We start from the raw sequence: 27,388 nt of genomic DNA on the forward strand, positions 1-27,388 counted from the left end.
GCTTTTGGAATCTGTCATCCTTTTAAGTAAGACTGGCCACAGTTTGTGGCAACATGTGTTGATGACACTCATACAGATGTGAAGACCAAGTCAATATATTATTGGTGAGAGAAGGACATTATATAATTATATATATATAAGCTATTAAAAAGCATCCAAAGGAAGGATATGAAGATAGTGAAGGTTCTGGAAGACAAGACGTATTAGGGGTGGCTGAGGTCCCGTGGTATGCTCAGCCCAAAGCAGAGGGGAAGCCTGGTGGTGGCTGCAGCTGCTCACAGGGAGTGGAGGGGGACAGTGCTGAGCTCTGCTCTGTGTGACAGCGGCAGGGCCCAAGGGAACGGTATGGAGCTGTGTCAGGGGAGGGCAGCTGGGAATGTTCTTCATCTTTTCCTAAGAGTGGTGGCATAGAACAGGCTGCCCAGAGTAGTGGGCATGGCCCCAAGCTATGGATTGTTTGGATGCTGATGGAGTGTTTGGACGCTGCTCTCAGACATAGGGTTTTTTAATTTTTGTTTAGTCCCGTGTAGAGACAAGAGTTGGGCTCTACGATCCTTGTGGGTCCCTTCCAACTCAGGATATTCTATAATTCTATGATTCTATAAATTCCTACATATCATTAAACCAAGGAATTATGAGTGTTTGTGGAAACACAGCTGGTGAAGTATTAGACTCAATGATGTCCAGAGGTCCAATCCAACCCCTCTGAGTCTGTGAGCTATCCTACTCGTGGACATCTATTTAGTGTGGTCCCTTCCTTGTGCTTGCCACAATCTGAATGTGGCAATGAGTTAGGAGCTCTCTCACATGCAGTGGTACAATACTGACAAGCCCACACAAAGATCCCATCTGAGTCTTTTGCTAAGTGTACTATGACAATATCTCACCACGCTGGCACTGAGTGTGGGCCATAACTGAGAACATGTGTGACACCAGCACTTTTGCTGACCATCATCCCATCTTGCAAAATGAAGAAATGAAAGAAATGAAGCAAATGAAGAAGAATCTAGTTATTCAGGCAAGTACTGTTTTCTATAAAGCTACATCAGCCATCAATTAGCCTGATGAATGAGACAGAGTCAGCTGCCTGGAAGAGACTGAAAACAAAGCAATGAAAGGGAAAAAGAAAATAAACAAATAATCAATCAAACAATGGGATCCAAACTTCCCAGGCAACAGCATAACCCTTTCTTTTTTCCTTTCATCTTTTTGGAGGTCAGCAGCCCTTCAGGAAGAACTGAATGGTAAAAGCAGCTTGCCCACACTGCAGATGAGCATTTCAGAAAAGCCTCAACATTTCTCACTCCCTGTCTGAACCACAGGAAAGCCACCATAACTCAGTGCCCTGCTGAGACTGTACCTGGACCAGAGACCACGAGGATGCTACTTATCCACCCCAGCAGCCCTGTGGTGGGAGCAGCCTGGCCATGCTGCCACCAAGCCATGAAAGCCTTGGGTCAGCACCTTGGGAAACAGACTGGGCAGCAAAAACAGGAAGCTCTAAGGGAGGAAGAGTGAAAGAGAGAAGAAAGGGATGAGGAGGAGATTGTGACATGACAAAGAAATGCTGTACAGCAATGTAAGATTTGTCTGTATCTAAATCACTCCATAACCCATAGCTCTATAGTCATGTTAACCACTGCTGGGTTTCCTCCTTATGTGCACATATGTGAAAGACATGAATATGACTGGCAGCAAAGCTAGCAACTCATGGGTAAACAAGCTATCTCTGGGACTTCATCTGAAACGGACAGAGTCAGACAACAGCACAAGTGAAAGAAGCATTCCAGCAGCATCTCTGGCCTGCCATGATGTCACACTTAAACAGCAGCCAAACAATAGCAGTAGGATACTAGGCCATAGGCAAGCATTGGCAGCCTGCTGGCTTCAGGAATATTGATGTGATACTTACACAGATAACAATATGCAGCATGACCTCTACTATCAGCCATGGCAATGTCCCTGGGTTGCTGCCCAAACCTACACATGAACAAAGTACTTGGCCCTTATGCTGACACTGGTTGGTTTCCCAACAGAAGGTCCATGTTTTAAGCCCTATGGTTTTCATCATCAAGAGATTTCTGTTTTCTTCAAAATACCTCAGAATACAGCTCAGCAAAGCTAATAGGTTCATTAGTACAACTAAGCCATGTGTACTTCCCTGGCATAGGATCTTTGGTCTTGTCATGGCCTAAAACAGGTTCATCCACCCCTCTGATGACCAATAACCAGGTACATGTTCTTATAGCCTTGAGGCCTCTGGTATCACCCAGTGCTTCTACTTTGAAGATTTCCACCCTCATCCTATGCCTGTGCTCCTGAGGCTTCATCTATTCACCCTATATTAACTTTGCTAGTGCTGCCATATAACCTGGTGCACCAGGTGTCCCAGAGTGGCCAGAAGAAAACACATAAGTCACTAACAAATGCACTAACTGCACTTGCAGTTCCTGCTCAACTGCTTCAACAGTGGCAGATCTCATGAGAAGGAAAGTCTGTCAGCCTGATACATCCCTGTTCTCTGGAATTTAAAATCTATGCACACTGTGCCAAGGTGCCTGAATGATGTCTATGCGGAGCTCTCTTATCTGTAGAATGGCAACAGGAGATGAGGTCTTTATCACTAGTTACTGTCATCAAAAAAACACATGAGGCAAGATCAGGTGGCTACATGCTTGTCCTTTCTCCCACACGTTCTGAGGACATCAAAAGTGATTTTGTTCTCTACTGGGAAATCTGAGGTGCAGACCATAACTACGAAAACCACAAGTATTCCATCAGATTTTTCTGCTCTCCTGTCGCTGACTTCTGACTGCATTGAAATAACTATGATCAAGACCTTAAAAAAAGATCAGAAGGGTCTCATTCCTGCCCTGCCCCACAAGCCAGTGGAGTTGAGCATGGGTCAGTTCTGGAGTCTCCATCTCTCTGCCTATAGAGGCTGCTTATTGCCTCCTCATCTCAGTCCCGCACTGTACCAACCTACTCTTAATTGTAGGTCTTCCCTCTGCTTGTCTTCTCCAAATGCCTTTTAAAAACCAATTTACTGTCCAGAGTGAGGAGGTCAACAGCCTGACTTCACAGCTGCTCTTTGCTTTGAGGATGTTTTACTTTTCATGATGGCTCTGGTCTGCCAGCGTGGGCCCTGTCATTGTGTCTTTGCCCAGAAGTGCATTAGTGATCTGGGCTGGCTATAAATACACGTTGATGGTCTTAAAGACCTCATGCATAAAAGTAACTTTAAGGCATTTTATGCTCATTTTCTTCCCCCTTCTCCTCGAGGTTTTGGATAACGTCTACCTGAATCTATATATCTTCTCTCTCTCCCCTTTTCATCGGACACTTATTTGGTCCATCTGCTATCTGCTTACATGTCTTCTGGGAAGATATTTTAGAGACTGCGTTTCATCACAGTGCTGAGGCTTATTTGGGTTTATGTCTTTGGATAGCTTCCAAAGAACTTTATCCAAGGGACTTAATTAGTCACCATTAATAAAGTGTATAAACAGCTGCTTAGGAGAGAAAAACAGATCATAAAATCAAGTATTTTAACAAGGCCACTAGGCTGCAATTATATGCGAGAAAGAAAAATGCTACCAGACCATCCTGTGCCAGCCTTGGGTGACATTTGAAAAAATGCCAGGGAAATTTAATTTCTGGCACCCTTTTAAGTCCTGGCAGCAATGCTGGAACTGCAGAGCAGCTGCACTCTTTAGGGCCCTCTACTCCTTTTCTCTCCTGAGGATGAACACAGGCAACCAAGGGTGGGAAGCAGGCATGTCCCCAATACATATGGCTACTAAAACATGGGTCCTGTAAGGTCTGTCCTAAAAGCATTTTTTAAATACTGTGACTGTCTGAACATGCTCTTGAGCTGACATTTTGTGAAAGACCACCAGGAAATACATCTCCCTTTGTGTCTACATGTGAAGTGGCATCTAGCAAAAACAGCTATATAACTGTACGGCTGAACTTAAACAGTGATGATTGATGTGTGTATTGGCCTGGGACCAAAGCTTTTCTGACAGCAACAGAAACCACTGCTGCACAGAGGAGCACTGAGGGAACTGGGGGATGTTCAGTCTGAGAAGAGGAGGCTGTGGGGAGGCCTCATCATTCTCTACAACAATCTGAAAGGAATCTGCAGTCAGGAGGTGTATCTCTTTTCTCAGGTCGCAAGCACTGGTATGCAAGCAAATGGCCTCAAGTTGCTCCATGGGAGGTTTGAATTGGATGTCAGGAAGCATTTCTTCATGGAGATGGTGGTCTAGCATTGGACCAGGCTGCACAATGAGGTGGTGGAGCTCCCATCCTTGTAGTTTTTTAAGAGATGTATGGATGTGACATATGATGCAGTCTAACAATGCAACTTATTTGATGGCTGGACATGATGATCCTGAATGTCTTGAACCTAGATGATTCTATGATTCAGTTATTCTAATTTAGTATTGTTACTTTGTGAAATATCAAGAGATTAAAATGTTCTTTCTAAAAACTACTTGAACACTTTGGAGATTTGAAGGAAAGGAAGGGGAAGGGAAAGGGTAAGGGCAAGAGAAGGGCAAGGGCAAAGGAAAGGGAAAGGGAAGGAATTTTGTTTCCAGATCAAGAGATAAAAGAATAAGGACAACCAACCTCCCTTTGGTGTTCATTCCTGAATCTCTCTGAGTGGAATATGGGAATGAGAGTACATTCTCAGTCCAACTGAAAGTTCAGGGCCAAGTGAATGGGCCAAGCTTAGCTTAAAACTGAAGGGCAATTTCAGACTTCCCTTCAAGGAAGCTTACAGTCAGGGAGGGCATGCTGGTTGGCAAGTCTCTGGGGAAGGTAGGAAGAAGTAGCTGAGGGAACATCAGCACAAGAGGAACTCTCCAGGAACCTCATGGCACAAAGAGATCAAGCTCTACCAACACAAAAAGAAAAAGCTGAAGTACCATATAGTGGGGCTAATGCATAGCAAAAGTTAGCAATCATCCAAATCAATGCAGCTATACACCTAATGGTGGTGAAGAAAGTCACTGGTGGGATTCTGCAGGGCTTCTTTTTAGTGCTAGGTCTCTTTAATGCTTTTGTCAAAGACTTCGATAAAAGTTTCAAAGGTATACTAAATAAGGTTGTGGATGACACTGAATTGCAGAGAGACCTTGCAGAGAGATGTTGACAGGGCTGGACAATCACCAATTGCATGAAGTTCAACCAGATCAAGTATTCTGCGTGTGGGATGGGGCAGCCCTGGGAGAAGCTGGAGAGCAGTGCAATGGGAAAGGACCTGGAGTTTTGGCTGATGGCAAGTTAAATCTGAGTCAGCAGAGTGCCCTGGCAGTCCAAAGGGCCAGCCGTACCCTGGGGTGCACTAAGCCCAACACTGCCAGTCAGGTGAGGGGAGGGGATGTCTCACTCTGCTCTGTGCTGTGCGGCCTCACTTTGACCATTGGGTGCATCTATGGATGCCACAATAGGGGAAGGACATAAAGCTATTAGAGTGTTCAAAGAAGGGCTACAGATATGGGGAAGGGTTTGGAGGGCAAGGCTGTTATATCTCCAGCCCAGAGCAGAGGAGCTGAGGGGAGGCCTGATGGCGGCTAGAGCTCCTCACAGGGAGTGGAGGGGCAGCGCTGAAGTCTGCTCTGTGTGACAGCGACAGGGCCCGAGGGAACAGCATGGAGCTGCGTCAGTGGGGTCAGATTGGGTCCCTTCCGACTCAGAATAGTTTATTTTATTAACTCCTCGTTTCCCACAGGCTTGTTTTAGCAGAAATAAGTAAATTACCCCATAGCTGAATAAAGATTGTGCCCTGCAGATGGTTCTGATTAAGCTGCTATTTTCTCCTTCAGAAAAAAACACTTAATGTAAGATCTTAAGACCTGAGCAGCATGCAAACTGCAGTGAAATAGGAAGACGCAGCTAGGTATGACGCCCTAGATTGTTCCTTGACTTCTAATGCAGAAGACACAGAATGGAAAAACAAAGAGCCAGCTGTAAGTCTCATCATTTTCTGTCCCAGGAGGCAGCCTAGAACAGAAGTTCGTACTGAAAAGTTCTCAATAAACTAAAGCAGATTTTGGTGAGGTAGGCAGAGGTACATGACTTATGGCAGGTGTTCAACGATGCAGGAGAGAAAAGGGAGGTCTGCAAGGGGAAAGCACAAAAAGAGATGTCAATTCACAGTCAGGGAACTGTCCAAATCCACAACAGTAATTTCCACTTCATGTACCTGTATATAGCCGCTAAATCATTGAATAAAATAATCTAGATTAGAAAAGGCCTTCAAGATCCACAAGTTCAATCTTCAACCTGACCTACCAAGCTCCATCGCTAAACCATGTGCAACATCTGTCTGTCTCTTAAATATCTTCAGGGATGGGGACTCCACCACTTCTCTGGACAGCATCTACCAATGCCTGAACGATGCTTCTATGAAGAAATTATTCCTCACATCCGATTTAAACCTCTCATAGTGCAACTGGAGGCCATTTCCTCACATCCTATCATTTGTCTCCTGAGAAAAGAGACCGACACTCTCCTGATTACAACTTCATCTCAGGCAGTTGTAGAGAGCAATGAGATCTCCCCTCAGTCTCCTCTGGGCTGAACATCTCTTGTTCCATCAGCTGCTTCTTATGTGTTATATGTTCTAGAATCTTCACTTGCACCTTAGCTCTTCTGTGCATGCACCTGAACAATTCAGACTTCTTCTTACGGTGACGATCTCAAAACTGAACCCAATACTCAAGATGTGGTCTCACATCTGGAAGATATAATGAGAATGCAGTCTAATTTCTTGTCTCACTCTTTTGGCTGTAATTTTGTATGTCTAGCTGTCTGTCCTCAGTTTAATGTTCTCAGTGTTTTAAGTCAAAATGGCTCAGAAGTTTTTGAACCTTGTTGGTCTTTAGGATGGAAAAGGTAGGCAGGAATAAGAGAGCTGCAAGCAATTCAGGATGATTGCATGGGCTTTTTAGCTAAGGCAAAATCCTGTTTGCTGGGATGCACCAGGTTGAGGGAAGGAAGGATGCTGACCTGAGGAGCACCTGTAAGGTCAGCATTTGGATTTGGGTCATGAGACCCCCTCCTCAAGCTCAAATTGAGCAACCTGCCTCTGGCTTTGCTCCATCAGCTCTGGAGAGCCTTCCCATGTAGAATGGGACACTGTTCCTCCAGGAAAAACACCACTACTCCCTGTCTCCAAGTGTGGTATCAAATAGGGTGCTGAGGGGTAACCATTCTTTAGAGAATTTGGGCTTTGGCAGGTGCTTTGGGAGCCCCAGCTTTTGGAAGAATGTACCTCACAGCAGGATGTAAGGGATCCCTATCAGCTTCCATAGCATTTTTCAGGGCAGGAGGGAGGTTCAGCCTCCTGGCTCCTCAGCTTCTTTGTAGGAGAATATGAACTTCTCCCTGAAGATCATAACAGTATTTATGAACGCTGTTGCCCTTTTTCTTGCTTTTTCACTGGGCATTGGACATTTTTCCTCCTGTGCCTACGGAACGTCCTCTTTACTGCATGTCCCACTGTTTCATCCTTAACCTTCCTGGTCCCCTAAATGCTCCTCTGTGCGGCACTTATCCTTGACATAATATTATTTTGCTGTATTAATTTCATCTGTAGATACAATTTCTATGACAAGCATTCCCTTCCAGAATGCAAATTCAGGATGCAGCCCCTCTGCTCAGACTAGAAAAAAAGGAACAGGAAGGTAAAGGGTGAATGGAAAGGAATTGACTTTCCTGTGAATCCCATCTGATGTGAGCTGTAGCGGTTTCCCTCAATTTCTCCAAGGAGCCTGTACAGATTCTGCAAGCTGCTGTGCATATGTTACTCTGAAGCTGCCTGACTTCCATGTTAGGTAGCTGCTGCAAAATTGAGTAAGTTTTGTAAAATATTTGAAGTGGCCAAAGCTGAATAGGCACATCATGCTTAGATGATGGGTATGAACTGAAATTTAATCAGAAATTTGTGTGTTGTGTTGCCCAAGAAAGCTTTGTTTACATCCATTTGGCAAGCCACAGTCAGAACTCAGGGCTTCATACAGCCAGGTCTTAGAAAACCCCGAGGTTAAAACGCAGAGCTTTTTAACAGTGTTCATTGTAAGGGGAGCATCCTGCTGGAGGAGAAATCAATGAAAGTTGTATTCCACCTGAGTAATGTTTATTGGACTCTGACAGTAGTGAGAATGAGCATGGCATGAAAGCACAGCCAGTAACAGTGAAAAACCCTCTGTTGGTGTTTGTTTTGTGGAGGTTTTTTGCCCTTTTCTGGGCAGTGGGGGACAAGAAACCCAGAGACAAGTTGCAAAATGAGGGGTGAGAAGCTTGGGAGCATGGCAGGGAGGGACAAACTAGCAGGAAGAATCTGTCTGAGGCCAGGGAGCTGGGTAAAATGCTGAAGCTAGGTCTGTAAACTGAAGGAACACAGCATGGACTGGTAAGAAGAGAGAGAGAGTGCCCAAAAGCCCCTGGACAGATAGCACCAGAAAATTATTAAGACTGGTGGAATGGGCAGGAAGATGAGGGTAAAAATAAGAGAGAACACTGAGATTTATCCAAATTATTTGAAATCTTTCACAAAAAGCTTTGGGGACAAGTGTGACTGACAAGAAGGGGGCAGCATTAGAGGTTGGGGAATAAAAACAGACTGGAGGGATTTAGAGGAAATGGGCTAGGCTTGAGAGCAGTGGCCTCCCTCAGTCTAATGGACTCCTGCGGTGGAGCTGGAGAGCCAGGAGTTTGACCATGCCCTTGTAGTTAGCATATATACCTGTGACATCCTGTCACATGCAGCTTCCTGCATCTCATTACCAATCTATTGCTGCAGTCGTACCATGTCATCACCTCCAGTGGATTCACCCTGTCCAATATGCAAGTGGGGCCAGCATGTGCCACATGTTTGATTTTGGGATAGGGAGAAAGAGAAAAGTAAATGAGAATGGCATTGCACTAAACCAGGAACATCCAACCTTTGGCTTGCCTGGGCTGCACTGAGTGAAGAGGAATTGTCTTGAGCCACATGGGTTGCTCTGAAAGTAATGCCTCCTATTTATTTCCATGGAAATTATAACAAAGAGCACAATAGCACTTCATTGAGCAAATTCTCGGCTACAAAACATGTTTTTTTTTTCCACATAGCCACCACCACTAGCTATGCATTTTTTGCCAGTGATGAACAAGAGCCTACATGCTGCGCTTGTAAAAATCTGTACTGTGGAGGTGACCCACTATTGCTGTTGTCACTGCTAAAATGTACAACCCACCACCTCACTGTGCTCACATCCACTGTTTGGTCTCTGCAAACGTTAGCAAGCATTGAAGAATGTCAAGGGGTGCCATTTTTTCCACATGGAGGAATTCAATTCCACACCTTTGCTTCATCCGCACTTCCACATCAGATGTCATTCTGTCAGACTGCCCCTTTGGTGCCATCTGTCACACAGCAACACCATGTAAGGGAATGTTGGTGGGAAGGCTCTACTCCTACTGTCATCCCACTAACATTATCCTCCGATGTTGCAGGCCAACATAATAACATAGGAGGCATTATTTTTGGAGCAGACCTCATTAAATATATAATATAGGTAATGTATATAATGTAATAAAACTTATTTTAATCCTTAAAAACAGTTGTTCAAAAATGTACATATTTCCAAAAGCAATGACAAATAAGGTGTGATTGTGAAGGGTATTTCTCTCTGGTAATAAGGTCTGATCCAAGTTTGGTGAAGAGACATGATCAAATTTTTAATTGCAACTTATACATTCCACTTGAAAACTCACAGCTGTACTTACATTGATTGAAAATGGAACTGCAAATAAACTAAAAATTTGATGATTTTTTTCAGCTATCTTGAAACGCATTCTCAAATCCCTGTATCAAAACAGAAGCACAGCTGTTCAGAGGACTGTGCTCGCCCAGTGTAACACACTGCATAACCCCATTGGCCACCACTCGAGCTGGCACCGCACTGTGCCCCATGTCCTGGTCCCAGCCCGGATGGGGCCACAGCGCACCGATGTCCTGTTGGTGCTGAGGGGCTGGGCCGCTCGGCGGGAAGAGCTGCCACCATCATGGTGTGGGGCAGGGAATGGCTGAGGGGAGAGCTGTGCCGGGCCATGTGCGGGCTGTGGGTGGGACATGCCAGCACTGAGCACATTAATGAATGTGTAAAATTAAAAAACTCCTAGCAACTATCGCAATTGAGATTCCCAGCATGATTTAATTCAGTCCTGCCTCTGTGTGTGGTACAATCTTATCTAAATTAAATAATCACATGGATTGTTATCTTGCTCCACTAGACCACTGCCACTGAGCAGACAAGAGGTAGTCATTGGGTTTGTACCCCAGACAGTGCTTAGGCTCAGGGAAACCATGGGCATGAACAGAACCACTCTGGCTTGGAGTATGCAAAAGAGCTCACATAGAGCAGCAACAAGGTCGGCTGGATTTTTATATTTTTTTCAAGACAGTGTAATATTAAGAACAGAGATAGGAAGAAGCACAGGTGGTTACAGGGACAGCTGGGAGGAAGAGGTGAGGAGGCTGCTAGGAGAGGGACCACCAGAGATCTACTAACAGAGGAGCAAATGTGCTGGGGAAGGGTTCAATACTGAGACTCTGCAAGGTGGGGATGTAGGTGAGAGCAGCAATGCCTATGGGTGAAGAGCTGCATTTCTGCTGTAGAAAAACAAGAAACATCCCTGCCTCAGAGGAGGGCAACAGGTGTGAGGACACATCTCTATTGATTCTTGGTTATCCATTATACATTGAACAGACAACACGAATTAAGCAAATTGCAGTAGCACCTTGTGAGACCGGTGACCCAGAGCTGACACAAACATCTTGCTGGCTATGCTCCTTAAGGAACCACATACAAATAAATTGCATTTTAAAATGCTAAAATTAGGCAATGTTGCATCCAGCACTTGGCAGCTTCTTCCCCTCTGCACAGAGCTGCATTCTCCAGACATTTGCACCTAGCCTGCCACTCCCACAGCATTTGCTCGACAGAGGAAGCATCATGGCATGCTCTTCTCCCTCCAGTTTTAAGCACAGCCTAGGACTGTTTCCAAGCTCATAGCTACAATGAGTCTGCTTCGGGGATAAGAGGGCTTCCCCTTAGCTACTCCATGCACAGTTTGCTTACACATTGCCATGACAGTGGGCAGTAGAGGATTGATGACAGCTGAAGTTAAGTGGGCACATAAAAGAGTGGTCAGCGCAGTCCATGCCACACCATTCCAGGGCCCTCAAGCAGGCTGTACACTCCTTCATGGGTTGTTCACTCTACAGCCTGACAGTGAAACCCTCCACCATGAATACCTGTGAACATGTCACCTGTAGAGATTGAGCAGGCTCGTTGTGGTCACTATTTGTCAGCTTGCCCTGGAGAAGGGCTAGGTGTGAGCTTACCAGTTTGGTGCTGATCATGGCAACACTGAGCCCTATGGGGCATTTCACACTTCCAGTTTCCCCAGACAGGCTAAAGCTAGTGTTTGGGCACTGGAGCAGTTATTTGAAGGAGGTGGAGCTCAGGTGATGTTTTCCTTGAGCCCTTCAGTAGTAGGGAAAATTACTGAGAGGATTCAGGACGAACAGGAAAGCCCATCTCACAAATGGCTAGGAGGCTGGTGCCATCAAAGGAAATTTTTTTTTTTTTAATTTTTTTATTTTTTTAAATCATGGGGCAATTTATTCAGCACCAGGCTTGCTGGTGACAAATGTCTCAAGGGGGAAAAGAATTCTCACCCAGGAGTCTGTGCGGCTTATTGAGAGGGATTAAAACTAGGTTTGAAGGGATAAGGGGATAAAATGAAACTTGCTAAAGATGAGCTTAGAAGCCAGCATGCCAGGGTTAGGGTGAGACCAATAGCCCCCCTGAAATACATCTACACCAATGCACACAGAAGGGGCAACAAAGAAAGAATGAGCTAGAAGCCATTCTGTGGGAGCAAAACTATGACTTAGTCATCACTGGAGTGCTGCAATGGATAAGCTCTTTAGGAAGGACAGGCAAGGAAGGAGGGGTGGTGGGGTGGCTCTCTCTATATTAGGGAGTGTTTTGAGGTTGTAGAACTCAATACTAGCAATGATGATATCAAGTTCTTATGGGTAAGGAACAGGGGAAAGGCCAACAAGGCTGACATCCTGGTGGAAGTCTGTTATAGACTGCCCAACCAGGATGAAGAGACATGGTTGGACTAGATGACCTTCGTGGTCTTTTCCAACCATGATTCTCTGGTTCTGTTATTCTCAAAATACCCACTTCTAGTAGCCATGTGTGCTCTTCATATCTTGTCTCTCCTATCGCCTTTACCTACAAAGAGATTATCCTGGATATCTACTATCCAGGCAGCCATGGTCCCAAGGCATATTCATCAAGGTTACTCATTTCTTTAAAATACTGCTTTCTGCAGTGCCTCCTCTCCTTCCTGCCCACCACAAGTCAGCCCATGGCCATAGATGCATGAAGCCTGTTCCCCACGACAGTGAGCCCTCTTGTGCCGTGCTGCAGCAGGTTGTGGGCACCCAGTCCCACCGGTTCCACTTGGAGCTTCAGGGCCAACCTAGACACTGCACTGCAGGGCCATACAGACTCCATCTCACGCCTCGGGAAGCATCTCTGAGGCGCTCAAGATACTTCTCCAACACCACACTGCCATTCAGCTTTACCTCTACTTGCCATCTTCCATCCCAGGTTTAAGGCAGATTTCTATAACTCTCTTCTTTGTAAAATCCCTCTCTCCTTTGATCTTTTAACTAACGATTTTTCAGTTCCACGCCCCAGCTGCCATCCTACCACCCCACGTTCCCACTCACCGAACCCCCAGAAGGCTTTCGGCCCCACGGACCGCCGCCACTCCCGCCCACCCTGCCACCGCGGGTCCCCGCCCGCCCCCGGGGCCGGGCCGGGGCGGGGAGGAGGCGGCACCGAGCCCGAGTCCTGCTCGGCCGCGACGGCGGGGCGCAGTGGGCAAGGGGTAAGTCTCACTCGCCGCCTGCTTCATCCCCTCCCCGGGCCCCCCAGTCGCCCTCACCCCCGCACTCCGATAAGAGGTGGGAGAGGGGGAGCACGGCGGGGATGGGAGCAGCGAGGCTCTCTTGGCGGAAGGGGTATGATAGCGCTTTGGGTTGCGATGAGGTACGGGAGGGACCCCTTATCAAACCGCGCAGCACGAAAGCCTTGTGCCTTTCGTTCGTTTTCTCGGGTGGCTTTGCTTATGGGCTGGGCAGCTGCTTCCAGTGCTACGGACCTCGCCTTTCGTGGCCCTAGACAGTGGAGCCGTGTCGGTGTACAGCGAGCCCCGACTTGGGTGGCTGCAGCGGGACTGCTCTGTGGAACGCCGTTCCTGGGCTCAGCAGCAATGCTGGCTCCACTGGAAATGAATTCTTCACATCCAGCGGGGGTCTTAACTTCTTGGTCGGGTCAGGCAGAAGAAAGACAGAGAGGGGAGGCAAGTACAAGCACTTGCAGATGAAACGCTCATAGTAGGAGTTGGGTTCATCCTGTCCTGAAGGATGTCCAACCCCTACAATTCTGTGATTCTGTGATTCTGTGATTGTCTGTGTTGGTGGAACGGGAGGATCAGCTGCCATCTCATTCAGCCCTCATCCTCTCATGACAACAGGCTAGCATGGGTAGCTTAGTTTGAAGGATGCTTCTATGAAAGGGATTGGAGCAATTATCGCCTATTACACAGCTACAAGTGCATACATTGTGGATGTTTTCTTCAGTGGTAAGGTGGAGCAAGGAATATTATTTATTGTGCTGGCATTGCAATGTTCTGTCCTTGCCTTTTGTACCTGTCATGCTGATAGTGAGTTTAGCAATGGAAGCACTAGTAAAAAAAAATAAAATGATAAAAAAAATCAGATAAAAGGAATTGAATGCCATAGGACAACCCTGGGACAGCAGCCTTCATATACCTTGAAAAAATTAGCATCCTAAATCAGGAGAAAATCAACCTCCCGAATCAAAAAAGGGCAGGTTCCTGAGCACAATCACAAGCCCATTGTAAGAAAAAAAAATGCAGACCTTGCTTCACGCATCCTTCCATTATTCCATCCCAAATGACAAGTTGATTTGCTCTTCAGCACAGGAAGTGTATCTTCCAGCCAGGCATGGAATACACAGAGCACAATATGGATGAGATGGGGGCTGCACTGAAAAATTTGGCATGCTAAGCAGGGTTGAAGCTGAGCATCATTTGAACAGAAGGCCTGGGACGAGAACACATTGTAGGAGAGGAGTAATTCAGCCTGTGGTTGCTCACTGTGAGGCTGCCAGGGTTCAAGAGCCTTCTTGAGTAGTGCAGGTGCGATCTCTGCCAGGCTGCTGAGATCTCAACTGCATGAAGATAATAAAGAGTTTTTTAATGAGGGAAGAAGGAGAGTGCTTCCCAGGGAAAAGATAGGAGCTCCAAGCTCTCATTTGGGTAAATGTGTTGGGTCTTCTAAGTGCGATGGACTGCTTTGTTTTAGACTGCACTTATGCCCATCTGTCCTAAGTGGTAGTGTGGTGTGACTTTGGTGCAAGTTGAAACTACTGCTGTTTTCCTCAACTGTATTGGTTGGTAAGATGAACTGTTTGGATGAAAACAGTTGAATATGAAAAGCTGAAAGTTGAATGTGAGTCAGCGGAGTGCCCTGGCAGCCCAAAGGGCCAGCCATACTCTCAGGTGCAGCAGGCCCCAGCACTGCCAGCTGGGCAGGAGGAGGGGTTGTCCCACTCTGCTCTGTGCTGTGCGGCCTCACCTCCTGCACTGGCTGCAGCTGTGGGTACTACAGAATGAGACGGACAGGCTATTAGAGAGCATCCAAAGGAGGGCTGTGAAGATGAGGAAGGGTCTGGAGGGCAAGGTGTATGGAGAGCAACTGAGGTCCTGTGATGTGCTCAGCCCAGAGCAGAGGAGCTGAGGAGAGGCCTCATGGTGGCTTACAGCTTCTCATGAGAGGAGCAGAGGAACAGCGCTGAGCTCTGCTCTATGTGGCAGCGGCAGGGCCCGAGGGAATGACATGGAGCTGTGTCAGGGGAGCTGTGTCAGCAGCTGAGGGTTAGGGACAGGGTCTGCACCAGGGGGCGGTGGGCATGGAACAGCCTGCCCAGGGCTGTGGGCACGGCCCCAGTCTGACAGAGTTCAAGGAGCATTTGGACCGCGCTCTCAGACATAGGGTTTGGTATGGAGCAGGGGGTTGCACTCGATGATCCCTTGGGTCCTTTCCAACTCGGGATAGTCTATAATTCTATGGCTCTATGATAGCAAATGAAATATTGCATTCTTCTTTTGGCTTAGATTCAATGAAAAACAAACCAGGACTGTAAAATAAAGCTCTGCCTTTATTTGAGCAGAATAAAGACCTCTAAATTTGACTTGAAGTAGCATCACAAATGAAATATGACAGACGTATACCATCTACCAAAATGTATCATTCTTCAGAATTATTGTATGGCTCAGTTTTCACTCATCTTTTTCTCTGTGCAGCAGCATCCCCATGGCACTCTTCACAAGAGCCAGCATCCATCTTAACACCACCAGCTCTGTTCCCTGTGGAGCAGGTAACACAACAGAACCTGACCTGCCACGCTCACATGCCTACTATGCCCTCTGTTACTGCATCCTGATTTTGGCAATCATCTTTGGGAATGTGCTGGTCTGCTTAGCTGTGCTGAGGGAGCGCACCTTGCAAACCACCACAAACTACCTTGTGGTAAGCCTGGCAGTGGCGGACTTGCTGGTGGCTACTTTGGTGATGCCATGGGTGGTGTACCTGGAGGTGAGTACGTCTTGGAAAAGTGAAGCAGCACTGAGTATAAGATAACTGGCATGACCGTGTGCATTCAGGATAGGCAAGCTCTGGGACAGATAAAGCCCATTTTCATTTCAGCCTCCCAGCTAGCTCTGGAGCACTTGTGGTGTGTGTGATGGCCCATGCGTGGCGCTAGGAGACCATAGTCAAGCTGGACAAGTACACCCCACCAGCACATATGCTGAGCCCAGCTCTTTCTGGCACAGCTCTTTTAGTTCAAATGGCAACTGGGCTACCTCCAGTGATGTCAGCTTTGGGTCTCAGTGTGCTAACAACATTTAATTTTAATGTCCTTGAAGCTGCTACTACCAGCCAGGAGGGTTGCCAGTAGGCACTATGATGGATTAGGAATGACAGGGGGAGGCAAGGGGGTGGAAATATCTTAAAGGAACTCATCTCAGAGTCCAGATCAATCCCGGCCTGCTGGCAAGAAAACAAAAGAATGGTCAAATCCTCATTTCTTGTGGAGCTTCAGAACCTTAATGTCTGTGATGATAGCTCCAAGTAACATTACCTAAGCAGGCTGACAAAGAGATGAAGCTAAGGATCATGCTCCAAAATCTCTTTAAGTCAAGTGAGGGTTTTCACAATAACTTCAAAGGATTCATCAAGCCCTCAGGGTCTTATTCTCACTTTCCCAAATTTTGCACATTGGGCTGGTGTAAATCTATAGTAGTGTGACTGAAAATATGAAGAACGTTGTCAGATACAGGGTAGTAAAGATGAACTCCAAATTCCCCCGCACAGTGGCAAAATCCTGAATTACTGAAGCCACTCCAGCAGTAAACGTTTTTGCTACAGTAAATACAGAAAAACACACTACAGCTGGCATTTGTATCTGTTCTCTTTAGTATTTTCATGCTAACTCAAGTAAATTGGTAGATCCAGAAAAATTAGAGTGAATGCCTATGAACCATAAGCTTTCAGCTGTGCCCTGTCAGCCCTGTTCCCATGATAACAGAGACAGAACAAGCCTCTGAGCTATGATCTCTACGAAGTCTTGTGCTCCTTCTCTAAGGGGCAAGGTGGGATCAGGCCAGAGGGTGGGTAAAGCATTCTGGTGACAGCTGCCCACCTTTGGCTGACCTCCTTCCCACAAAGCAAAGCAGCAACAGAGAGAGATTTTAACTTGTGTATATGGGCTATACAGAGTATGAATAGAAAGTAGGACAATACAGGACAACTCCAGCGAATGCCAAACCAGCTGTGCATGTGCAAGGATATCTGATCAAGCAGCAGTGGAATGGCAGTGGTCTGCAGCCCTCGTCTGTCAACAGGGCACTTTGAATAGCCAGCAGATCTCTAAAGTTTGGCACTGAGTGCAGGCATTTCCCTTATGTTAAACCAAGCCTCTCCCAAACTGTATCTGTTGCAGTATCAGCAAGACCACAATTAAGAGAAATTAAGGATCTGTTCTGTGTACAAGCATCATTAATTAGTAAGCGTATTGATGGTTAATTATTTATGTATAGCATCACTCTGGAATGAAAGAACAAAGCATCATAATCCTGCTTGTGTGATCACGTTCCTAATGAAGTTAATAGTGATATTTAGACTAATCTGTGTGGAACAGTCCTGGAGCTGCTCTGCAGGACGTGTGCCCCTTGGTGGTGTTATGTTACCTCATGGGATAGGAAGGGGTGTTGGAGAGATGGAAACAATAAAGAAGGGAAGAACAACAAAAAGCAAGAAATAAGGAGAAGAAAGACAACCCAATTAAAAAAAAAGACTATACATTTTGATTGCATCTAAAAAATATTATTAAAATCAAATTTAATTTCAGACTGCTCATACAGGAATATTCCATTACCTCAAACATAATTCCAGACTTGAAAGAAATCACAATATGCATTGCATTAGAAAAGACTTACCAGTTGCTATTGCTGTGGAGAGTGTGTGCACAGGGGCACATCTGTGGAGCAGCCTCTGCCCCCAGCAGTTTCCCACTTGTCAGCTGGCCTGTCTGAACGCATGCTTTTAGTTTCTCTGGCCATGCAAAAGCATAAGTGGGATTTCTCAGCTGCAGGGTGCTAATGGCATCCCCAAGAAGAACTTTCTCTTAAATACAAAACTCTTTAACTGATCATGCTTAGAAGCACAGCTGCTTACAAACCTGATGCAACTTTGTGTTCATGCTTAATTTATTCCTATCCACGCATCATTATTTTAATATGATTTACAGATTTCTTTGTTTATTTTTAGGGATTCAGGAGAGTAATGGATTTGCATAAGTTTATGAATGCACAAAAATGGTTTTTAGATTGGAAGACTTTCCAAATTTAAAAATAATAATGCTACAGTTTTGTGGATAAAGCAGGCTGGTCACCATGTAGGACAAGGTGAGATCCTGACCTGAATGGTCCATAGGGAGCATTAGCTGTTCTGTCTTTGACAGAACCAGGATTTCATCCTGGACTCTGTTCTCAGTTCTGCTGTACACACACTGAGTGGTAATGAGAAATTGTATCAGCTCATCTCCATGAGATTTGCTCTCATCATCTATAAGAGGAGAATATTATTTAACCATCCACCTCATCCACGCAGTTGTGAGGTGACATTCAATTAATCCCTGCAATGTGCTTTGAGATTCCTGGATAAAAGACTCCAGAGGGATAAAGAATAGGTGCCCTGCCAGCATATGAAAACCTTGGCAAGTTATTGCTTCTGTAACAAAGATGAGTGGAACAAGAAAATAAAGAGCAGAAATAAAATTTGAAAGCATGAACAAGGACTATAATAAAAAGGCACTTCTTTATTCAATTCTGGAATAAATTCTGTATTCTTATGTATGTAAACATCAGCTTCTTCACTGACTTCTGTGGGGCTGGCCCTCATTTTAATGCTGACTGGTAGAAGCTAGAATGGGTTTTAAGCCCAACATTTTTATCTGCCAAGCATCCCCTGAATACAAGCAGCAGCTTAATATACAAGTGATGTGATCTGAATACATCATCCTGAGAGGGTTCACTTCACAGCCATTGCCACCACCGGCTTCTTCAGTTTTAATGGTCCGCATTCCCAGAGCTCCTCTTTGGGCTTTGTGTTCAAATATGCTCAGGACCTTAGAAACTCCTTCCATTAAGTGCTTGCACATCTGCTAGGATAGCAGCAGCTGGCTTCATGCAAACACCTGCCAGCAATTCCTGGTGAGATATTCTTCAGACTTCACAGATCTCTCTCTCACACAAACACACACACATACACACACACAGAGAATATTGTATTTTGCCTAGCACTACAGAAGCACCCTTTATTAGGTCCCACTGCAAAGATTTCCAGCATTTATAATTAGATGTTTTGAAGTGGGCAAACGGGTCTCAAAATCTGCATCTAATGCACAAATGATGTGGGATTTCCTTAAAAAAGAAACCTATCTGATCAAGTCTCTGAACTGCAGCCTTCAGTTTGTACATCTAGTAACTTTCTAATTGTGCAGAAAATCTCTAAGGTAGGTTTTGTTTTTCTTCTTTCTTTTTGCTTGCTGTTTTTGAAAAGGAAACAAAGGCACCTCAAAAGCACAAGAAAATTTATAAGAAAACTGAAGATGAAAGTACAGTTCTTTTCTGTGTTTTGTAGGCTGATTTCCTTTCTCTCCCGTGCATCCATTCAGTGCTAGGGGATCTAATGTTCCTCTAGCAGTCAGTTCAGTGCCTGACTTTTGACATACAGCAGCTGGGCCCAGCAGAGAACACCCTGAAGGCAAAGCTCACCTCAGCAAAATTCTGTGCTCGTGTGCAGGAGTGGTGGCACAGGAACAGTCGAAAACGTGACAGTTTCTCAGGATGATTTCTTGAACAACCTTGAAAAAAAGTAATCCATGCAGAGTGCATTAGTGTTGTTTCTCTCTGCGGTGAGCTGCACCCCTCTCAGGTACCGATGCTTGCCAGTGTTGACCCATTGACCTACAAGAAAAGGGCACCCCTTGTGGCACCATCTCCAGCCTGTCCTGGTATGGGAATTTTCAGTTGTCTAGCTCTTGTCTTAGACATCATCAAAGACATAATAGACATCACAGTGGCTTAGGTTGGAAAAAGACCTTAAAGATCATCCAGATCCAAATCCCCGCCATAGGCAGGACTGACACCAACCAGATCAGACTGCCCAGGGCCCCATCCAACCTGGCCTTGAACACCTGCAGGGACCAGACATCCACCGCCTCTCTGGGCAACCCGTTCCAGCATCTCATCACCCTCTCTCCATTTCATCTGATACAAATCTCCCAAGAGAGACAGGATACAATAAATGACTTAAGCTAAGATCAGTGATGTAGATGGGGGAGCAGGGGCTGAAGGAGGAGCACACACCCATTCTAAGAAAAGTCATTTGTAAGAAGCTGTTACACCTTTCATGCCTCATCAGCCTTTTTCTATGCTGCATGGCCCCAGAGTCCTGACAGGTAGGTTGCTGACACATATTCACAAGATCACAGGACAATTCTGGGGGCCTCTGATCCCACTCCAACTTGAGGCAGGGTCAACCCATGAGGTCAGAACAGGCTGCTCGGGGCTCTATCCAATTGGTTCTTGAAAACATCGAAGGATGGAGCCTGCACAGCCTCTCCAGGAAACCTCCTCCACTGCTTCATTACGACTTTGAACCTCTCTTCATTCGGTGAATGCCTGTAGTCTCTTATTTTTCCTGCCACACACTGTTGAGAAAAGCCTAGCTTTTCAGTAATCTGGCTCCAACTCTCTTAATACCTCCCATTAGATACTGAGGGGCTGTTGCTAGGTCCCCACAAAGTTACTTCTCCAGGCTGATCAAGGCCTGTTGCCTCAGCTTCTCACAAATGCTTCAACCCCTCAGGACCATCTCAGTGGCCCACTGCTGGACTTAGTCCAGTTCATCAGTGTCTTTCCTATGCTGGGCCCCAAAACTACATGCACTACTTCAGATCTTAGCTGTATTCATTCATTAGGCTTATCTGTTTTAGAGCAAGATGCTTCCTTGTTCGTCTCCTGCAAGGAGCAGGTGCTCCTTGACCACCTCCCTCTGAGCCAGGCCACCATTGCAGCCTCGAGGGGAGGTGACCCATGCACAGCAGTGCCACACAGTGTTTGGAGCATGCTGTTACCAGATGAAAATGTCAATTGCGAAGATCTCAACACCTGGGCCAAAAAATGTATTTCTCCATCTCAAAGATTGGCCGCAGCTAAGCTTTCCTGATTAAAAATTCAAAGCAAGCAGAACAAAAGCTAGACAAGGTAGTGACCCAAAACCCCTTATCTGAATAGTTTTTTATTCTCATTCAGATCTAATAATAGAAATCTGTAACTGAGATAAGAATCCAGATGAGGTTCTGGAGAAGCCTCGGGTCTCAGGTCTCTGCTTCCTGCACAAATGCATAAGATTTTCAGCATTTTTCAAGCTCAGTGGTTACAAAAGAACTCCAGCAGAACTCCAACAACTAAGTTGAGAAACACTTTTAGCCCTTAGATTTCCTCAGATAATTCTTAATCAAAGAATGTATACAGTGATACCATACTTAATTTAATTTATCATACTAAGCCATAAGAAAATCGACAGCTGCTGTCTATTTCTGCACACTGCCTCCTTCTGTAAGAGTAAGTAAAGCAGTTAAATTCAGCTCCTGGATTTTCTGTGACTCACCACATGTTATCCAGAACATCACATAGATGCATCAGTTTTGCCCTGAGCATCACAGTGAATACAAATTCATCTTGATGTTGAGGTGCTTGGAGGAGAGCACCCTCTTGTATATAACTTTTTTAGAACTTGATGAAGAACAGGGCTGACAGCTTTGTGATTCCTGATGCAGGTGACTGGGGGAGTCTGGACTTTCAGCCGCATCTGTTGCGATGTCTTTGTCACCATGGATGTCATGATGTGCACAGCCAGCATTTTAAACCTCTGTGCCATCAGCATTGACAGGTGAGTACCAGGTACACACAGGAGAATAGCTCAGGGGAGTGTAGGCCCCAGATAACCATGTAAGGGATGTGGATGAGGGATTTGCACACATAGCACCAGCATCCTCAGGAACATAAGCTTTCCATCAAGTCTGTCATTGTCTCTACAGCTATGAATATAGTTTAGCCCACAGTGTGCTAGAAGATGTCTACACTTAAGAAAAGGTAGAGATACACAAACAATAAAGCATTATGCTTTGATGGTCAGCCACATCCTCATTCTTTCTGAAGGTAGAAACCAGAATCAATCATCTAGTTCCCACTGAGTAGAGATATTTCCCCAGGAAGATTTACTAAAGAAAGTCCTGCCATATACATACAGAGGGGAGAAGATTATTGCTGCATAATCTTCGGCCCTGTCCTATTTTTCTGTGTCTTAAAATTCAGCTTTTTCTAGGCAGCAGTGAGAGCTGGGAGTCAAGACCTTGGCGCATGTGGTCCACTTATGCCCTAAACTTCCTCCTTACAGGGATCAGAAGGGGAAGGAAGAAGCATAACATACTCTACCTTTGTAATTTCTGGTTCAAAGCTAAACTAAAGAGGCAGCTCTCAGCAATGGGCTGGACCAATGTTTCTCCATAGGAGCATCTTTTTCCATTTCAGTTCAGTTCTGTCACTGGCTGATCTTCAAGCCAAGACCCCTGAGCTTTCCAAATCCCAGGCTTGTGGAGCTGTTTTCTAGGGTACCCTGGCACCCAAATGTTTCTGAATACACACCGGTGGGCAATCATCTGGCTGGCCACATGGCCAACACCAGGGAGGGCAGCTGAGGCACAGCAGAATGGGCCATGGTTGCTCCAGAGAGTGCTCCTTCCCAGCAGTGCACATGTAACCCTGGGGGGCTGAGGGGCCCATCTGATACCACAAATCTTGTGGCTTCACACCAGCACTTCTGCACGCATTTCTCCCCAATGCTGCCAACTAACTCTGTTTTCCTTTGTTCCTCCCCACAATACCGTGCTTATCATTTCTGCAAACTGCTGATCCATCATCTGTTCTTCTTTCCTTTTCCATCCCTTCATCACTTCTACCATCACATTCCCTGTGTTGCTTTCCTTCCTCCTTTTAAAACCTGATGCTTTTCCTCCCGCCATTCTTACCTCTCCTTTTTCTGGAGCCGGTTTGGTTCACAGATACACTGCAGTGGTGAAACCAGTGCAGTACCAGTACAACACTGGGCAGAGCTCCTGCAGGAGGGTCTCTCTCATGATCGTGGTAGTCTGGATGCTGGCATTCGCAGTGTCATGCCCTCTCCTCTTCGGCTTCAATACTACAGGTAAGTGACATCCTGAACAACAGCACACAGGGTGGGCCTGGCAGTGGAGCTCCCTTTATATGGCCAGGTCATTTAGCATGGAACTTGCAGGTTCCTTGCTTGAAGCTATAAGAAATTTTAGGGAACTGGAAAGAGCATCTCAGAAGATGTCAGGAATGGGAGAAAGGACAAAGGAGAAAGGATCTTCTGAGGAAGAATAGAAATTGAAGTGAGAGAAGCGGGCACAGCTGTTGGCCAGAAGAACAAGCAGATGCATGATGGGTCATGCTAGATGGTCTGAGGCAGAGCTGGTTTTAAACACCGTTTAGGTGACTGGGTAGGCCACAGTATAATTTGCAATAAAGGAGACTGGAGATGCTTGCATTCTTTAGACTGCCCTTGTCCCTCAGCCAGCATATTACCTGCTTTGCCAATACACTAGGGCCTCCTTCCAATAAACTGAAGCAACTCAGCCATTCCTCTCTCTTTTTTCTCCTCCCCAGGGGATCCCAGTGTCTGTTCAATATCCAATCCTGTTTTCATAATCTACTCCTCTTTGGTATCCTTCTACCTCCCCTTCATGGTGACCCTTCTGCTCTATGTCCGGATTTACCTCGTGCTAAGACAAAGGCAAAAGAAGAGAACCCTCACTCGGCAGTGCAGCTACAACGCCAGCACCAAACCATGTTTTACACACAAAGTAAGATCCACATGAACACAGTAGGAACTGTCAAAAAGGACAGGGCATTTATCATCTCTTCAGAGGGTCAAAGCACAGAATCAAAAGCACAAAGAAAGGATATGACATCTTTTCATCCCATCCTTCATTAATACACCATGATATTTGAGTTGCAGAAGCTTTAGTTAAGTCCTTTTTTAGCACTCTAGAAACAAGATATCTCAAGTGTATCTCTGCCTCTGGATCCAGGCAATGGAAAAGAGCACAGCGCACCACTGTTCCTTCTGAGCTGTCCTTTCTCTGCCAATGAAACTGATTTATTCATTTATTGATTTTTACTCTATGAAATTTCATTCTTGAGGCTTCACAGACTTTAATGACCTAGATTATTAATAAAAAATATTTATTCATCACACTTAGAGTTCAAAATGCTCAAGGGAACCAACACAGTAATTTGAAGGGGATCACCTGGTCAGACAAGCCATGCAAGCCCATTTGTTTTAACCATTTTCTCAGAGTAAAGTACATTAGGAAAGGGTCAGAATGTTTAGGGTATCAGGGCCAATACAGCACAACAAGTGAGATGTTAGCAGAGCAGGAGGTTCAACTCTTATTGGTCTCGTGCTTCTCCTTGGAGGGATAGAGGCAGAGAGCTGTCACACTGTGGTTCATCCTTCTCATAAGGCCAGTCCCGATCACTAGATTTTGTGCCATCCCCAGAGGTTAGTCTTACACCCAATAAATGGTACAGGCTAAAAATAACTCCTACAACTCCTCTCATCACCCTTTGACCCAATGAACAGATGAGATGGTTCCAAGTTCCTCTGTGGCATCCTCTTTTGCAGGAACACATCAAGAGGAAAACTTTGCCAAACAGATGCCAGGGCCCATTTTGCCCTTGTTTCCAGCTCAAATGTTCAGACCACAAGATGTCTACCAAAAGAAAGTTGCTGACTGCCTTCAGCCTCCAGCAGTACCGCAGCTTCTGCCAAGATAGATCTCTCAGCAAGACATCTGGGACTCCACAACACAACAGGCTGGAAGAGAGGAGAAAGAGTAAGAATCCTGAGCTGGAGGTACAGAGGCTCAGTAATGGGAAAACTGTCAGCTCTGTGAAGCTAGCGCACCAGCAGCCCCGGCTGATCCAGCTTCGGGAGAGGAAGGCTACACAGATGCTGGCTATTGTTCTGGGTGAGTGAGATCCAGTTCCCTCATTAACTGAGTACTAACAGGGAAGTAAAGCAGCCCTCATCATAACTCTTTAAAACAGCTAAGGCAGTAGTCTTCCCTCCTAAGTTTTGGCCACTGTCAGCAGGCCACATCTAAAGTATTGTACTCATCTGAGTACTGTACTCGTTAACATAACTGACTCTGAGGAATCTGAACTCTTGCAAAGTCCCTCTCCATCAGGAATTAATGTCACCTTCTGCATTTACCAAAGGCAGACAGGTGTACCAGGCTGCAGGGAAATAGTGAAAGGGTCAGGGACGAGGGCACATGTGTAGCCCTCTTTCCATGTTGTTGATTCTCTCTGAAGTAAGAGTTTGTTTTCTTTCTTTAAATTCAGGGACATTCATAGTCTGCTGGATGCCATTCTTCTTGATTCACATCCTCAACACCCACTGCCTGGCTTGCCATGTGCCCCCAGGGCTGTACAGTGCCAGCACCTGGCTTGGTTATGTCAACAGCGCCCTCAATCCCATCATCTACACCACCTTCAACACTGACTTCCGCAGAGCCTTCCTCAAGATCCTCTGCTGCTGACGGAAGGGCCAGCATTTCTGGTTGTTCGGGAATGCGCTGAACCTCATTCAAAGCACGACCAGAATAAGGATTCATTCTGACTGCTGCAATACCTGCTCTCACAGCACAGCCCTGGGGAGACAGTTTTGATAACATCCCTCCAGTAAGAAATAACTGGCACCTCAGGCCAGCTCATCAGTCCCCTTGTCAACCCAAATGTCAGCATGCAGGCTGGCCCAGTTTCCCATAGCTGTTCTGGAGCAGTACTTCCATGGTCTCCTTTCTTTGTGGTATTCCACAAATCCATCTCCGATAGCTCCTAGGTCAAAACAGCAGATGAGTCCTGCTAGGCCACATCAGTTGGTCTTATGCCAGAGCAGTCTAATGCTCTTCTCCCTGTACAGAAAAACCCATCCTAGGACAGTCCTGATGTTTCTCCCATTTTCCCCTCTCACTGTACAGGATCCAGAGAGGCTCACCAGGGGCCCCAGTTCTTTCTCCCAAGCTTTGGCTTAGCAGTGCTGTTAGCCACGCTTGTTTGACAGCTTTGGGCATAACTACAAGTCCTCTATGCCTTCTACACCTTGGCTTCTCCATCCAGGCAGTGCTTTCTCTCTTTCCTAATACAAAGCCAAAACATTGTCCTTCTCTTGTTTGATGGGTTTTGAGGTGGGACACTAGCATGTATAGTTTGCATGGAGAGATGCTCTTCATACTGTATTGTAACTGCAGTAATCCAATAAAACACATATCTAATTGGAAGTTTTGGTGCTTTTGTGGGATCTGTTTGCCACATTTGCCATAAGCCTTTTCTCACTGGTAGCCCTCTCAGCACTTTCCCTCTGTGAAGCGATCATCCTCCCAGGCACTCACACAAGGTCATTATTAGTGCTTGCCTTTTACTAATACAGAACAAAGCAGGAAAGTGTTTCTCCAGGCCTCACACAGTGAAGCACTAGTGAAACTGGGGAATAAATCAATGCCTGTTGTAAAAGCCTCCCGCAGACAAATTCCGAAAATGTGGTAAATTCATTTCTCAGCTATGCTAAACAGGCATGTGGCAGTGTTATTCCATCTGCGTAGAGGTGCTGGACTGCAAAGGAGGCACTCAGGATATGCTGGGGATAAATCCAGCGAATCAACCTGTGGAAAGATTGCTGCCCCAGTTATTCTCATTAAGATGCTGTCATAACACAGACCACCAGAGACCAGCTTTGGTTTCTTTACATAGAGTTGACAGAAAGGTGGAAAATAGGAAACAGGTCTTTTAAAGGGTGAGTCCATTTTGGACACTGACCTAGCATTTCTCAGTTGTTATGTTCAGTCCAATCTTACTTGAATCTGAACCTTTTTCTTAAGCAAAACCCATCACAAAATCCACCCACAATCACAAAAATTCAGTTCCAAAATAAAACAGTGACTTTTTCCCTCTTTCAAATACTGCTTGAGTTCTATGCCCCAGTCTTACCACGGCAATAAGAACACAAGTGGCCTTGCAGGAAAGCCCAAGGAGTAGAAGCAAGTGAAAGTGCTATGAGCTGTTGTACTCCTCGCTACTCCAACATCAGCCCTTGGAAGATGCAGAAGCTTCTCTCCCACGGAGGTAGAGAGGGAGCTTGGAGCCTGCCATAGGCTGCACATAATTCACAGAACTGGGAAGCCTGCATTGCTGTCATGGCACAACAGGCATGTGGCACAGCCAGGTCTATGCCCACCCTCACTGTGCTCCACATGGTAGCAGGGATAGGATACTAAAGGTCCCCTGTGCTAGACATCGTTTGTGATCAAACCAGCAGACAAAAGAGCCAGAAAGCATCTCTGTGGTGGTTTTAAGGAGAGTTAAGAGCCTCTGGAGACAGAAGGGAGCTGGCAAAACCCAAACCCATAGGAAACAACAGTAGTTTGCCCACTAAGGCATGAGGAAGACATCCAAGCACTGCCTATCTAGACATATCTTGGAGCAGTGGCACAGCACACATGAA

The 27,388-nt window shown here is 45.8% G+C and overlaps 1 protein-coding gene across 2 annotated transcripts; it reads left to right on the plus strand.

The window, feature by feature from the left end:
- The first annotated feature begins 12,876 nt into the window (after positions 1 to 12,876).
- DRD3 (dopamine receptor D3) lies at positions 12,877 to 26,164 on the plus strand. 2 transcript variants are annotated; one of them, XM_085237566.1, is made up of 7 exons: positions 12,877 to 12,972; positions 15,478 to 15,766; positions 21,579 to 21,691; positions 22,863 to 23,005; positions 23,488 to 23,684; positions 24,509 to 24,854; positions 25,231 to 26,164. In XM_085237566.1, exons 2-7 carry the CDS (start codon positions 15,485 to 15,487, stop codon positions 25,425 to 25,427), a joined length of 1,278 nt encoding a protein of 425 aa, XP_085093692.1. In that variant the 5' UTR covers positions 12,877 to 12,972; positions 15,478 to 15,484; the 3' UTR covers positions 25,428 to 26,164. The 2 variants fall into 2 exon arrangements, with proteins under 2 accessions (XP_085093692.1, XP_085093685.1); XM_085237559.1 differs by having other exon boundaries at positions 12,878 to 12,972; positions 15,475 to 15,766.
- The last annotated feature ends 1,224 nt before the right edge of the window (positions 26,165 to 27,388 follow it).

The sequence above is a fragment of the Meleagris gallopavo genome, chromosome 1 (genome assembly GCF_905368555.1).
Source record: "Meleagris gallopavo chromosome 1, MGAL_WU_HG_1.1, whole genome shotgun sequence".
Lineage (NCBI taxonomy): Eukaryota > Metazoa > Chordata > Aves > Galliformes > Phasianidae > Meleagris > Meleagris gallopavo.